The sequence below is a fragment of the Gossypium raimondii genome, chromosome 2 (assembly GCF_025698545.1).
Source record: "Gossypium raimondii isolate GPD5lz chromosome 2, ASM2569854v1, whole genome shotgun sequence".
NCBI lineage: Eukaryota > Viridiplantae > Streptophyta > Magnoliopsida > Malvales > Malvaceae > Gossypium > Gossypium raimondii.
The window spans coordinates 41,060,667-41,076,644 of record NC_068566.1 but is presented as its reverse complement, the minus strand read 5'-3'; the positions used below and the strand labels follow the sequence as shown (position 1 = coordinate 41,076,644).

At 32.1% G+C, this 15,978-nt stretch overlaps 1 protein-coding gene across 2 annotated transcripts; it reads left to right on the top strand.

Annotated features, from left to right (window-relative positions):
• The first annotated feature begins 7,805 nt into the window (after positions 1-7,805).
• Positions 7,806-13,573, top strand: LOC105788813 (telomere repeat-binding protein 5). Of its 2 annotated transcripts, none has more exons than XM_012615860.2 (10): positions 7,806-8,110; positions 9,333-9,516; positions 9,624-10,488; positions 10,584-10,790; positions 10,878-10,940; positions 11,037-11,116; positions 11,439-11,680; positions 12,064-12,381; positions 12,508-12,571; positions 13,112-13,573. In XM_012615860.2, the coding sequence occupies exons 2-10, from the start codon at positions 9,436-9,438 to the stop codon at positions 13,343-13,345; spliced, it is 2,154 nt and encodes a 717-aa protein (XP_012471314.1). In that variant the 5' UTR covers positions 7,806-8,110; positions 9,333-9,435; the 3' UTR covers positions 13,346-13,573. The 2 variants fall into 2 exon arrangements, with proteins under 2 accessions (XP_012471314.1, XP_012471315.1); XM_012615861.2 differs by lacking the exon at positions 7,806-8,110 and adding an exon at positions 8,124-8,251.
• The last annotated feature ends 2,405 nt before the right edge of the window (positions 13,574-15,978 follow it).

Sequence of the window (15,978 nt, the reverse complement as noted above, 5' to 3'; positions counted from 1 at the left end):
ACTTTTTTCTGGGTTTGTTTAAAGAGACCTTCTAATTTGAGATCTATTTTTTTTCAAGTATAATAATAAATCACCAGCAAAGGGACATCTAAAATACACTCGATGCAACCCACCTTATAGCCATTGCAAACCATTGTTTGTTGGGTTCTCTAGATAGTATTGATCTCAAACTTGAAAATTATGTTGTTGCAAATGAGATAAAGATGATGGAGTAGTTTTCATGGATGAGATGGAGATTGATGAATTTAAAACCCATTAATAGACATATTGAAAGATAAAAAATCAATGTTAATTTTGCTACCAATTGAAAGATAAAAAGAATTAAGAGAGCTAAAACTTTAGTCTATGATTAATCACTGTAATGATGAAGATGATTATTGTAGTGATGAGATTAAAGTCTATGATTAATTATGTGTTGGATTTAAATGTAATTATAACAATGAAATGAGAATAAAAAATAAATATTAAAGCTATTAGACTAAAAATAGTATATAATTAAAGTTTTAAATTAGTTTAATTTTATGAGTGCTATAAATGTAACAGCCTGATTTTCAGTGGTGTCGGAAACAGTGGTTCGAGGCCACCAAATCTGGCGAGTAAGCTCGTAAATTTTATTATTAAGTATTTACGAGTCAAATGTGGTTTTAGAAAGATTTTTGAACTAGTAATTTGTATTTTATAAGGATTTATTAGGTCAAGTGGTTTAGAAAATAAGGTATCAAGACCTCGATTCTATAAACCGAGCTGTAAATATTTTTATAAATATTTACGGAGTGTTATTAAGGTAGTATTAAAGTTTCGTTAGAAAATTTTAACGTTTTGATAGCTAATTAATTAAAAATGACTAAATTGAAAAAGGTGCAAAACTTGTGAGTTATAAGAAATAGTGATTAAATGGCTTAAATGGTAAATAAGGGAGGACTTAAAGAGTAAATAAGCCTAAAAAAGATGGCTGAGACGGCATAAGTGTGAAAAAAATAATAAAATAATGAGAATTAATGGCAAAATGGTAAATTTAGTGAAATTAAACATACAAATTAGAAAATTAAAAGGTTTCTAGGCAATTCTTCATCAATTTTTCTATCAAAAATGCCATAGGGGAGCTCTTTGAGCTGGTTTCCATATTTTTTTTGCTTCATATCAAGATTTCATAGATACTCGTGAAAAAGGAAAATTAGCGGAATAGTTCCTAAACTCCTACAAATATTACAATTTAACCCAGGTGAGTTCGAACGATTAAACTTTAATACTTAAATTGATGTGATAAATGATATTATGTATTTATTCTATTGTTGAAAATAAATTATTGTTAAAGTTATAAATTTGAATTTAATATTTCGATCAAATGGAACGCGGGATTTGAGTACATTCAGCATTTGATGAATTGACAACATTGGAGGAAGATGTTGGCAAATTACCCAAGTAACCGAGGTTTAGCATTTGTTGTGAACTTTTACTTTTCGTTTAGCTCTCATGAGCTTTTGTTTAACTCATATGAGTTTCCGTTCAACTCTATCGAGCTTCTGTTTAACCCTTATGAGTTTTTTTTAGCTCTTACAAGCTTCCGTTCAACCCTTATAGGTTTTTGTTTAGCTCTCATGAGCTTCTGTTCAGCTTTTGAGCTTCTAAAAATGTAACAGCCCAATTTTTAGTGGTATCGGAAACAGTGATTTGGGATCACTAAATCCGACAAGTAAGCTTGAAAATTTAATAAATTAATAATTATGGGTCAAGTGTGAATTTAGAAGAATTTTTGAATTAGTGAATTCTGTGATTTAGTGAATTTTGTGATTTAAAAAGAATTTAATTGGTAAATTGGGTCTAAAACGAGGTATCGAGACCTCAAATTCATAAGTCGAGCCATAAATATTTTTATAAATATTTATGGAGTGTCATTGAGTTAGTATAAAAGTTTCGTTAGAAAATTTTAACGTTTGGATAGTCAATTAATTAAAAGGGCTAAATTAAAAATCGTACAAAATTTGTTAAATTGTGATTAAATAGTTTAAGTGACTAATAAGGAGGGATTTAAAAGGCAATTAGGCCTAAAGTATATGGGCTGGACGGTTTGGGCAAGAAAATCAGCAAGAAAATAAGGAGAAATAAGGGAAAAATTGGAAATTTTGCAAATTAAACATATAAAATAAAGACAAAATTGAAAAATCTAGAGATATCATCATTTTTCTTCAGCCAAAACACCATAGGAGAGAGTTTTCAAGCTGGTTTTTCATATTTTTCATCATATCGGGAATCCGAAAATAAACGCAGAAAAAAAGAAAGTATCAAAATAGTCTCTGAACTTTTACAAATCCTACAAATTGGCCCAAGTAAGTTCATACGGCTGAATTTTTATGATTAATTGTTAATGTGGGAATGATATATTGTATCAATTCGTATATTGTTGTTGAATTACGATTATGGTAAAAATGAGAAAAAAAATGAGGTTGTTAGTTTAAATTAAGGGATACGCAGGATTGAGTACATACGTTCTGTAATCAATGATGAATTGACGAATAAGCCCATGGTGAATCCATGGAAAACTGTGAAAAGTAGGTATGGTGTTTCAGTGAATAAAGCTATACTGAGTTGTGAAAAGTAGGTATGGTGTTTCAGCGAAGAAAACCATACTGAGTTGTGAAAAGTAGGTATGGTATTTCAATGAAGGAAACCATACTGAGTTATAGCATTGTAAAATATTCAAGCAAATCGTGGCACCGGGCAAACGATGTACTCAAATCCGTAAGACGATCCTTAATTTGACAAGTATTTGTAAGTGCAATTGAAGCTAAATGTTGGAGTATAAGTTGATATTTGATATTGAGCTCAATTGAGTAAATTCATTGTTTGAGATTGTGGTTGGCAGGAAATGTTGTATTATACTTTGAAATTTCATGAATGCTATGGTATGTTATTTTATATGAATGTTATTAAACTGAGATAATTGTGAAAATATAAATGTTTGAATAAAAGTTCTAATTTAGTGGAACCTTGGATTGAGTACTTTCGTTCAGTGACTCATACGCATTGACGGAAAAGACCATGGTTGGACCTTGGCAATATGTGATATGTGATTTCCGTATAAGACCATATTCGGGATATGGCATCGGTGTGATATATGCTTCCATGTAAGACCATGGTTGGGCTATGGCTTCGGTGTGTGATATGAGATTATGTGCAATACCATAGTTATACTATGGCATTTTAAAAACGAAGTACTCAATTCCGTAACCGTTTCCTAAATTGATTAAGAAAAGGAAGAATTAGTGGAATTATATATTGTATAATTGTTATAAGATGTTCGGTAAGAATTATTTTCTATGCCTATGAACTTACTAAGCTTACATAAGCTTACTCCTGTGTCATTAATGTTCTTTGTAGATTGATGTGAAATCGGTGGATCGGATCAACACATCAGGGTACACTATCCAGATTACTTCGATAAATTTTATTGTGCATCTTAAGGTTTATATGGCATGTATAGGGTTTAACTGAAAGAAAGTGAATGTGTTATAAACTTAGTTATCAACATTTTCTACTAAAACAGTTTTTGGACAATAGCATTGACATGAATTTGAAAAATCACCAAAAATGGTGGAAATTTAATTATAATCTGAGTGAGATATGAAATTAAAGCCGAATGAGTCTATTTTCACATGAAAGAAATAGTGTAAGCAAAAGAGTTGTATATTTTTAGATATTTGAATTTTAGTGAGATAGGGTCAGAATAGTTTTTGAAATCCTCTGTTCTGACTTTAGAAAATCATTAAAATTGTATAGAAATAATTGAAAGCTATAATTTATATTTCTAGATTCCTTAGTGAGTTTATTTTCAATATAAACAAACAAAAATGTTATCTGAATTCTGTACAATGAGATAATTAATTTTTAGTGAAGAGAGGTCAGAGCTGTCAAACAATGAAACAGGGAAGACTTTAAAGAATAAACTGTACTAATTGGCTAAACCAAAAATTCTGAAAATTTTATGGTAAGAAGATATATGAGTCTAGTTTTATGGAAAATTTACAGATCTAAATTTCGAGTTTCGTAACTTCAGTTATAATTAAATTAGTGACTGTTGTGTAGGTGGACAGTTTTATTTTGAATAGTGAAATAAATTGCTTTGATTTGTTTTAGTATTCGAAAAATTATTAATGTTCCCGGTTTGGACTCGAACTATTTCTATTGCATGATTTAGGGTCTCGAGATTCCTTTTTAGGGACATTGAATGAACGTGAGTGAATTAATTTTAAAAGAAATTTTTTATGCTCTGAACTAGCAAGTTAAGTTAGGTAATGTCTCGTGCTCGACTCCGGCAACGGTCTCGGGTAAGGGGTGTTACATTTAAACGATGTACTCTTATCCGTAAGTCGTTCTCCAATTTAGGAAGATTTGGTAAGTGACTATGTAATTGAAATTGAAAGACATATTATTTGTTATTGGTATTGATTTGAAATAGGTGTATTCATCGACTGAAGTTGTGATTGGCAGGGAGTTTACATTGAATGAATTTATTTAATTGATGTGTTATAGTAGGCTCGGTAAGAATTATGTTTAACCCATCAAACTTACTAAGCTTCATTAAGCTTACTTGTGTGGTTTAATGTCCTTGTAGATTTTTCGTGAGGTCGGAAGATCGGATCAGCACATCAAGTCACACTATCTAGCCTATTCTGGTAGTTTTTGTACGTTCAATACGGTTTATATGGCATGTATAAGGTTTGTGTGGATTTAATCTAAGTTTGCCTGGTGTAAATGTTAATAATTATAATTTTGCTTATACATAGATGTTAGGTTGGAAATGAGACATATAGGTGATGTTTATGTGAATGATATATGTTTATTGTATTCAATTTGTGGTTAACTTTAGTAGACAAGTTAGGTGGATTAAATAGGTAAGTTTAGGTATTTGGGTATACATGATGTTATGTTGTGTTTAAAACATGATTTTGGCTTGTTTTGATTGCTGGTTTGGGATTTATTGATGTGTTAAAGTGTTGTGTTTAGGTTGAAATTAAAATGGGTGAGAAATGTGGCGTTGAAATGACCTATTTTCATCCATACGGGCAGAGACACGGACATGTATCTCAGCCGTGTGTGACACACGGCCTAGCACACGAGCGTGTGGATTGGCCGTGTGTCCCCTACATATTTAACATTGAGAAACAGAATGCTCAAAATATTCATACAGGCTAGCACACAGGCGTGTGGCTTGGCCGTGTGACCCCACACTTCAATTTTACAAGTCAGTATGCTCACACGGCCTAGCACATGGGCGTGTGGCTTGGTCGTATGACCCAAGTCAGTAAGTACCCTAATTTGGACATGGGGTAGGACACGACCGTGTGCCCCAATTTCGAATGCCCACATGGCCTGAGACACCGGTGTGTCTCTTGACTGTGTGAACCACACGACCTCGTTACACGGGCGTGTGTTTCCTGCACCTTTGAAATTTTTTTTGATGTTTTCTAAAAAAAATTTTGAGTACCTGGTTTAGTCCCGACTTATTTCTAATGTGTATTTTAGGCCTCGAGGACTCATATAAGGGACTTTATAAATGATTTAAGATATGTTTGCTAGATAATATGAAATGTTTGTTATTCGATCTGTAAATTTTGGTAATGCTATGTAACCTTATTCCAGCGACGGATATGGGTTAGGGGTGTTACAATAAATGTGTCACATTATAAATTTAGTAATAAAATAATAATAAGTATCATAATATTTATATTATTGCTATAATTACTTATTTTTTATCTTAATAATTATTTACATTAATCCAAGTTTGTTGATAATTATTTTGTAAATATGTTTAATGATATTTAGTAAGTAAATTTTAATAATTTCTTGATTTTTAAAAGAAATTATTTTATGTATTCATATAAATATTTTAATTAATTAATTAACAGGGTTGTGTCCGAAAATACATTAACATCTAAGGATCAAAAGGAAAAAAAAGTTAAAAGTATGATAATTTTTGTTATTAAAGAAAAAACTAATTATTATACATTTAATTGGAGACACATGATTTTCATTTTCTTGTATGTGAGATAAGCGGTCCTGATTTCGTCATTAAACTAACTCTTCTCTCTGCCATTCTTCGCCTAGTGCATGTAACTACCATAATCATTCTAAACTCACGCCGAGTGAATAGAATCTTTGTACTGCTCACTCACTCCCTTCTCACCACGTGTAGGAGAAATTCATCACATTCCCTAATTTAATTAAAACCGCTCTTCTCGCACGCTACACACGTGTCACCTAACTTATCATATTTTAAGAATGTGGGGCCACCATTGGTGTTGGACCCGCCACAGACCCCACACCCCTTATCCTCATACTTCGACAATTGTTTTTGTTCCCCGTCTTGGCTTCGAATTATCCACGTACCCAAGCCGTCAACGTTAAATATAACGGAGATTCCATATCGCCGTTAGTCCGGCGGGCCCATTTTAGTTTTTTAAGTTTTTTTTTTAATAATAAAAAGGTTAATTTCAAGAGACATCCTCAAATATGAATTTTAAAATATCACATTAAATGTGAGTTCGGATATTGTCAATAAAATTTATGAAAGCTATTTTTTAATGCATTAATTTTAAGTTAATAATTTATAGGTACACATATGTTTATAATTTTATTAAAGTGTTTTTAATTGTACTATTTAATATTCAAATTAAAGACTAGACTGACAAAAGGACTTAATTACACAGTTTTGAAATTTCAGACTAATATAGAATTTGAGTCATAATTGAAGGACTTCCAATGAAATTAACCCATAATTAAAAAAATAAAAAGCAGACCACACACAAGTTGTCGATAACACGCACCAAAAACAGACCAATGGAAGCCTTTCTTTTTGCCACGTAGGACCATTGGGCTTTTTCCTACGTGGCACCCGTATTTCTTTATAAATAAATCCAACCACAAATTTCAAAAAAAAAAAAAGAAAAGAGAGTACGTAATGTACTCATCTGCTCCACCCTTCAACTCGCTTCCTTCCTTCCACGGTGTGGTTGCTGTGGTGAAGATTTTATCATTTTTTTAACAATTAAATTGAAAAATGCTTTGATATAATTGTATAAAATTTTATTTTTATCATTTTAAATATGACATTATTCTAAAGAATTAATTTTTATAAATAATAAAACAAACATAAAAAATACCTTAAAGTATTTAATCACGCAAATTATATTAATCTATAGTAATTTTAATGTTTAAAAATTAATTTTAATTCATCATTATTGTATTTTATGAAAATGGATAAGTTAATTCAATCATTGATGAAGACCTGAATTTGTTGTATAAAAATGATTAAATTTCCCAAATTTCAGGAAAAAAAGTAGAGTGATGAAATCAAATTACACCCTTTGTACAAATGAGTAAAAGATTGGTGAGAGGTAAGTTTGAGGCAAAAGATTTCAGAAAAACTAAAAAATATGAAAATATTAAAAAAAGAATGAAAATGTAAGTGGAGGTGTGAACGGTTTACCTTACCTTCAACAAAATTATTAATAATTAAAAACCCAATCCAAAAAAAGACTAAAATAAAGTCACTCTCTTTGTGACCCAACGTTTTTATCGATCCTGCTACTCTCTCATAACCGTAGGATTGAATATGGATCCACCTGTTACAAGATCAGAGGGGGACTGAAAACACTGGTGTGGGTCACCCATCAACGAAGAACTAGTCTTAGGTGGGGTTTCCTTCTTACCGGCTATAACCGGTGAAGTTTATGGTAACTACCAATACGTCCGGTAAACAAGGTCAATGTTATAAGGCGCTGGGGTTTAAGCAAAAAGTTGGGTGGTTTTCAGAGGGTTTTCGGCTATCTGAGAGAGAATTAAAAAAAGAGATTTATAATTTTTTTGGACAAGAAAAATTTTTTAAAAATGAAATTTAGAATTGTGTGAGAAAATCTCAAATGGGTTTTGTTTGGAAAGCACATTAGGATTTTCCTTTTTGTTTTGTCGGGAAGATAATGGGATAAAAGAAAGTATTGTTTTATTTTTTTCTGCTATGAAGACAACTTTTTCGAATCTGTTATTTTCTTTATGTGATCTTATGTTTGGCTGAGAATTTCGTATATTGATCCAACATTTCATTGTTTAAGAGGTGAGAAAAACGAGCTTTTGTTCATTTTCTTTTGCGAATTCGCCCAAGGTTTTGATCTTTTTCACGGGTTTTCTTTTGGCGTGTGTGTGTTTGGTTGCCGAGAAATGGTTAGAAAGTGGAAGGAAATATCCGATTTGAGTGGTAATTTCTAATTTGAGGAGAAAGTTGATCAATGGCACCGACGTTATATTCTTTTTAATCTTTTGTAGTTTCTATGCAATCAAATGCATGTACTTTTTTCTCCCTCTCTCTTTTTATTTTTCTTTGGAAAATTCTTAAAATTTGTCACCTTTTAACGTTGAATTCTTTTTTCTGTGGGTTATAACGTATTCGATCTGGGATTTTGGAGGCAATTTGTTGGAAAAGCCGAAGAGATGATCTCATATTCTTTCTCATTTATGAGTTATTTCTAAAATTTTCATTTTTGGGTTTTTTCAAGATGAATCTTTTTTCAGGGTTTTAGATCTTCATATAAGAAGAAAAACAAATCTAAATTATGTTGAATTACTCATATAGACGCCTGAATTGGTTATTTGGGATTGGGGATCTTTTTGTCAAGGTTTTTCTTGTGGTTTAAGGGTTCCTTTTTTAGTTTAATTTGCTGATTACCTCTTTGATTTCTTCTCCAGTTCTTTCTTTTGAATTTGTAAAAATTTGATGTTTTGAACTGAGAATTCAAAAAAAAGAAAACTTTTTTTTTTAAAAGTCACATCATTCCTTGAATGTTAAAGTTTCATAGAAAGCCCATTTTAATGGATTATTCATTTCTCATTAGATCATGTGGATTTTTTTTTAAAGTTATAATTCTAGGAAAAAGCCCTTTGCTTCTGATTTTACTCACAATTGTAACAAAGTCTCTATATTGTTTTTATTTTCTTTTTCAATTTTTTTTTTTGGGGGGGGGGGGAATGAATGGAGTTGGAGGCCTGAATTTCTATGTAAAATTTGAAGATAACCAGTGAAAGCTTGAAAATCATAAGCATAGCTTGTGGTTTAGATTTAATTTTGATGACTTGTTGTGGATCCAAATGTAGTGGCTTTTGGCATATACATGTTTCCATCTTGTAATTACTTTTTATTGGTTAAAGGATTGCCTTTTGTTTTGAGAATGAAATTTTATGTTCTTTGAATTTTATTCCTTAAATGAAAGTAATCTTTATAATTGATTATACATTAAGTATATGTTCATTTAGGATTAACTCTCCTATTCATCTCCTTTTAGGGTCTAAGCTGAGCTGAGATGAAATACTTGTGTCTCTTGGAACTGATTCAAGGGTGTTGGTGAATTGCATATGATGTGTTCTTAATTTTATGATCTTTGAAGCATGGAGTTGCAGAAGAGGTTAGATTATGGATTCAATGGCTATCAGGTGCCTGCTACTCCACGAGCAACCAGATCAGCCAGGGTAATATATATATATTACTATGATGGTATTCTATTTCATATTTACCTTTATTTCCTGTTGCAAAAGCACTGATCTCTTTTAAATTATTGTTGTCAACTTATTTGTAGAAAAGGGTTCCATTTAAAAAGAGAGTTGAAGACAAGCGAATAAGTGCTTTCGACTTACTGGCCACCGTAGCTGGGAAGTTATTACTAGATAAAGAAAGTACTCCTGTCTCTAGTAATACGTCAAGTGCTGAAGATAAGTCTAAAGTTGAAAAGAATACTGTTAAAGAAGAAAGGCGGGATGGAAACCAGTCATCGAAGCTAGAAACATGTGATCAATACAGCAATGATAGGGAATTCATAATTTCTCAACTTGTCTCACAAACTAATGACCTAAGAAGCTGTAGTTTTAGAAAATCACCGAGCCTTAAAAATGACACCCATTTTGGACTTACCTCTGTCGTAACAACTTCTGATTGCTCAGAAAGATCTGGTGTTCTGAAGTTAATGAATGGCAAAATCAAGAATGAAATGGGAAGTTTGCCTTGTAAGGTAGAGACTGGTCCCTTTCTGTGCGGGGCTTCTGGTGGTCGTATTAAACTAGAGTTTGAAAATAAAGGGCCTATACATGAGGAGCTGGATCGAACTGATAAGTTATCTTTTAGAGAAGTGGCTGATACATGCCCCTTAGAGGATCCGGTAGTTGTGGATGGTAAACCTCCTCTTCTAGTTAGTTCAGATAGTAGTGGCAAGACACATTCATATGGGTTCAATAATCACCTTGGCTCTTTTCCTGGTAAGCGAGATGATTTAAAGATAGTTAGTAGAGATGATGATGAAAAATCTTCAGGGTGTACTTACCTTGGCCCCATAAAGAAACCATTTAGGCCAACACCACTTATTGGAGACCGAAGAATAAGGAAGACAATGACTTCTAAATACTTGAAAGTTGCTCCAAGATTGAATGATGTGACACTATCCAATTCTGGTACGCGGCTTCTTAAAGTTAAAATCATCTTAACTTTGAGTAAATTGTTTGGCACAGTTGAATGGGGATATTGACAACTATGTAATATCCTTCAGATGAGAATTTGAAATCTGCTTACTGCGATAGGAGTGCTTACAAGCGCATAAGATCCGAAAGGAACTACCCTTTTAAAAAAAGGAAGTTTTTACACTATAGCTCAGTATCAAATTCAGATGGAGGAATCAGCAGTGAGGGTATTTCCGATTCACCTGAGCAGAGCATCAATGGAAATGCTTCAGGCGTATATCCAAAGATGCGTGGAGGTGATTTCCATACTTTTTCACCGTTACTTTCTTGGTGTTTTAGCAAACAACAGCAGCTTTGCTAACTGTTTCTAAATCTTTATTTAGTCACTGGAGAATCACCTTCGCTAGCAGACCAACGCAAATCATTCCACTCTAGGGATTCTCACGGTATGAGAGCCTTTGATGGAGTCATTCATATGTACTGTTTTCACGTATTGACATTCAAAGAGGTTCTTATATCAAAATATCTTTCCTTTTACTCAGTGAAGTTTAGGATCAAATCTTTCAGGGTGCCAGAATTGTTTATTGAAATTCCAGAATCTGCAACTATTGGTTCATTGAAGGTAATGACTAACGATCTATGATTCTGATCATTTTGGTAAAATTGTTTGGTTGCTGTTCATCGTATTCAAAGGTTGGTATTTGACTACCAATTACACTTGCTACATTTTGCTACATTTGGACCTTGAAGATTTTTGTCTGGTCTATTTGTTTCACCGTGTGAATGTTTATTTATGTCTTTTCCAGGCATAACATCTTGCTTCAGACAATGATGAATACTTTGATAGTATCTCATGTAAAATGTAATCTAGTGATTGGTCTCATATAGATGCATGGTTATTAGAGTTCCTTCTAATGATGTTAAATTGTTTTTTTTTTTTGTAGAGGACTGTTATGGAGGCAGTGACAGCGATACTCGGAGGTGGATTACGCATTGGTGTACTTCTTCAAGGAAAAAAGGTTAGAGATGACAATAAAACTCTGTTGCAAACGGGAATTTCTCGTGATAACCAGATGGATGCACTGGGTTTTAGCCTGGAGCCGAACCCTTCGCAAACCTTTCCATCGCACTGTCCTGGAGGTTCTCCCTTGAAGTTTCCCTGTGACACACCTCTACCTTTAGCTAGGTAACAAAAATAGTTTTACAAATTTGGCAGATATCTATCTACACACATCTGATGGTTTAAAATATGATCTGATTTTATTGTTTCTATCATTTCTCATTTTTTTCTTTTGTTGGAGAAAATGAAAATGGTGCAAGTGCTAGCAATTACCGGAACGATGATCATCTAGGATCTACATTGTTCTCGTAAATGCAGCTTTCAAGAAGAGGCTGATTTTTTGTTGGAAACTACATTCTTTTTCATTAGTCTGCATGGATTCGAGATACGAAGCTTGTTAGTCTCATAAAGTTGTAGTGATAGTTTCCCATGGTCCCATTTTGTTAACGCTTAAATGATACATTGTTATTCTGTAGATTCAGTTTATGTGTGTAATACTTTGTTGCCAGGTATCCAGCAACTCCTGGTTTAGTTACTCGGGTTACACATGATCCTTCACATGAGCCTCACATGCATAATTTGGGCAACTTTGTTGAAAGCGATCATGATTCTGCACCCTCGCCTACAGACATGTCACTTGACAAAAGCACAACGGATTCTAAAGCCCTGGTAGCTGTACCAGCGATGAGTGTGGAGGCGCTAGATGTGGTTCCAGCCCATAGGAAATCAAAGCGATCTGAAGTTGTGCAACGTAGAATTCGTCGACCTTTCTCTGTTGCTGAAGTTGAAGCCCTGGTTCAAGCTGTTGAGAAACTTGGAACTGGAAGGTATGTTTCAAACCTTACTCAAGAAGCAACAAGGATCTTTCATCTTTGCCATTCCTATTTTTTGATAACGTGACATCCCCTTTATGCTGTGATGGTCATGGTTTGAATGGCTTTACTAATCTGCAGGTGGCGTGATGTTAAATTAAGAGCTTTTGATAACGCGAAGCACCGAACTTACGTAGATTTAAAGGTAAGTTAAAACTCTACACCTGCTGATAAAACTGCATCTTTCGTTGTATTTCGTATTTCTAACCCTTTATTATGTTATTGTCTGTTTCCTAACCTTTTTTTTTGTCTTAAACCCTTTGTTTTAAAATTCAAAAGGTCCACTTTATGTCTTGGACCAACCAGAGCACATAGTTTAAATCTGTTTCAGGCACATAGTTGCTTGTGCAACAGGTAAAATGATTAGAAAATCTTTTACAAGCTTTCCTCAACTTTTGTAGCTTTATCTGTAAAATAACTACCCTAGAACAAATCATTCGAATCCTACTCTTCAATGAGGTATTTTCTCCTGATTTATTCATTTATCCTTTTACCAACTGTGACCCCAATGGCACTTCCCCCCTTTAGGTTTTAGCTTTAATACATTCGTGTATTAGTTATACGACTGGTTAGAGCTTTCTGCTGCTTTTGGTATTTCAGCTGGAAAACGAAAACAAACGCAATGTATGGTCTTTTATAAGCATTATTGCATGAATGTGATGGTATCTTTTTTGGAATCGTGCAGGATAAGTGGAAAACACTTGTTCATACAGCGAGAATATCGCCGCAGCAAAGGCGGGGAGAACCGGTGCCTCAGGAGCTCCTGGACAGGGTCCTAACTGCGCATGCCTACTGGTCACAGCAGCAAGCCAAGCAACAACTGAAGCAGCAACAGCAGCCTGAGAGCTGCCTTCTCCTTTATAACTCAACAGTAAGAGCTAGTAGCAGAAGTGATGGTGGTGAAAAAAACTTTGGTTGATGATGATGATGGGTTTTTAGGGAAGGATTTGTCTAATTATTATTTTATCATTTTCCTTGTATTTTCTTGTGATTATTTAAAAGAAAAAAGGAAAAAAAATTATGACAAGAAATATGTAATATTTTATGTGCTCTAGCACTGATTCTTCTCTTACAATGTAGAGGCATGGATGGCCCTTTTGTAAATTGCTATTGATGGAATAAGAGCTTTGCTAAATTACATTGCTAATTCTATCAAGTAATAAAATCAATAAAAAAAAAGTAATAAAAGTTGATAAATGTTAAAATTAATTAGTATAACATAACAACAAAACATGCCAAATTAACAAAACAGAAGACATGATTCACGTTTTAGCCAACAAATGCAAGGTCTTGAAACGTCTCTTTGTAAAAAGAAAGAGGACGAGGGTTCGGCTATAACACTTCAGTATCAGTGTCAAACACATCCTAATTAATTATAATCTCAAACTAGTTTGCTTTTTTTTTTTTTCAGTATCTTAAAGCAGTCGCAAGGATTGAAGCAAATATAAAAAGTCAGAAAAGTATTTTAACAAATATAAAAAATATTTAAAGTAAAATTAAATTTATTATGAAAATTTTATAAAATATATTTTATATAATTTTAATTCTAAGTTGTATTTAAAGTTAAAAATATTTTGTTAATACTAAAGCAATTCCAAAAGTGTTATTAGACAAGAAAATTTTTGTCATCCAAGCTTGGTTTGATTTGATGGTAAATGATTTGAGTATAAAAAATTAATTTATAAAATTTTCTTCCGTCCTAGTTCGATTAGTATAGATTATTTTTTTAAGGTAAATAATTTGAGTATAAAACATTAATCTATATTGACTTTAGTTTTAGTTCGGTTGGTATCGACATTATTACTAATACAGGAGGACATAGGTTTGAACATACTCTAACATATTTATTCTTTTATTTAAGAGTCGAAAGGGATTATGGAAACACTACATGAATTTGTTAAAAAGGTAAAGTGTTAAAATATATATTAAGTAAAATGATCAAAATTAAAAAAAATTAAATTTGATATAGATTATTTTACATTACAAAAGAAAAACACAATACCTTAATTAAAAGGCAAATGCAAAATTTGTATTAGATGTTGTAATGGTTTAATTTTTTTTCTTTTGTATAAATGTGGAAGTCGGAACATAAGACTTAGTCAGATTATCTAACAACCACCAGCAGTGGCACCGTCCTTGTCTTGCTCAATCAATGCTGCCACCATAGGAGGCGGGTTTTGGAAGAAGCACAGCTCAACTGATCAGTCCCTCGTTAGGTTAGTCATAGCATATGAGATCATATTACGTTTAACTAATACTAAGCGGTAGTATGTGAACAGATACTAATATAGAAAGACAAATTATATTAGTAGATAATCTAAACATGTCTTTAGTCTAATAAAAAATGAGCGAACCAATTAAAAGATTAATATGTTGTCTATCAAGTCAAATTGGGAAAATAAATTATTTTGGGTATCGAAGTGGATGACTCTTAGAAGATAGAAATTGTGATTGATTGGATTGATAGTTGAGCAAGATCCAAGTAGAATAGATTCTAAACTCATTTATGGACATGAAGATATAATAGTTACAATGAGAATAACACAATTATGAGAAGCACCCATGAGGAAGGAAGAACTTTCACGGCCACCATTATTGTTGATAGTTGCCATTGATCCATTGTTGAGAAAATGGAGGAGTTATGGTTTCTTCATTTCTAGATATAGAGAGGAGAAAAAAAAATCTATTTTAAAATAATTAGAGAGAGGTCACTAAGCTTTAGTCAAAAGTAAAAGAAAAGTGTTATTCAATTGGCTAATATTCTACGTCGGCTTAATGAGATTTTTAATAGTAGTGATCAATTTGAACAATTATCTTAATTAGAATGACTAAATTGATAAAAAAATTTAGAGAAACTAAAATAGGGACCTATGATGTAATTTACCCTTTATAATATGTTAATAATTTATCACACGCATATATATATATATATATATATATATAAATATTACATATTTAAAACATATACATGTATTTAAAAACAAGATGCAATAAATGAGAATAACGATAACAAACGAAACTTTGGTTGTAAAAAGAAAAGTTAATACATACAACATTATGTGTGTGACAAACGAATCAGCTTTTGGTAGCAATGATAAAGGCATAAGATGCTTAAGGTTTTAGGTTAAAGTTCTATTTTTCATTTTAAATCATTTTGTTATAAATTTTATATAAAGGTGTGAAAATATAAAAATATCTTTTAATAATATTTATTAATTGTATAAAGTTTAGATTGTTGATATTTTTATTAATTGACTCAATCGTAATATCAATTTAATCATATAAATAATAATATTAATTAATAACGAAAATGAATTATCAAATCATATCGAATTTAAAGTTGAATCATATAATTTAATAAGCACAAGTATCGAATTAAAAAAAACTTTAATGTTAAATAAGAAAAAAATATCAAGTTTAAGTATTGAAGTAAAAAGAATCAAAATAAAGAAGAAAAAAAAAAGGTGAAAAGGTTTGAACTTTGAAGTACATATATAAAGTGGTCGAATTCCAGTAACTTTTAATGATTGTCTCAGAACATGGTTTAACTGT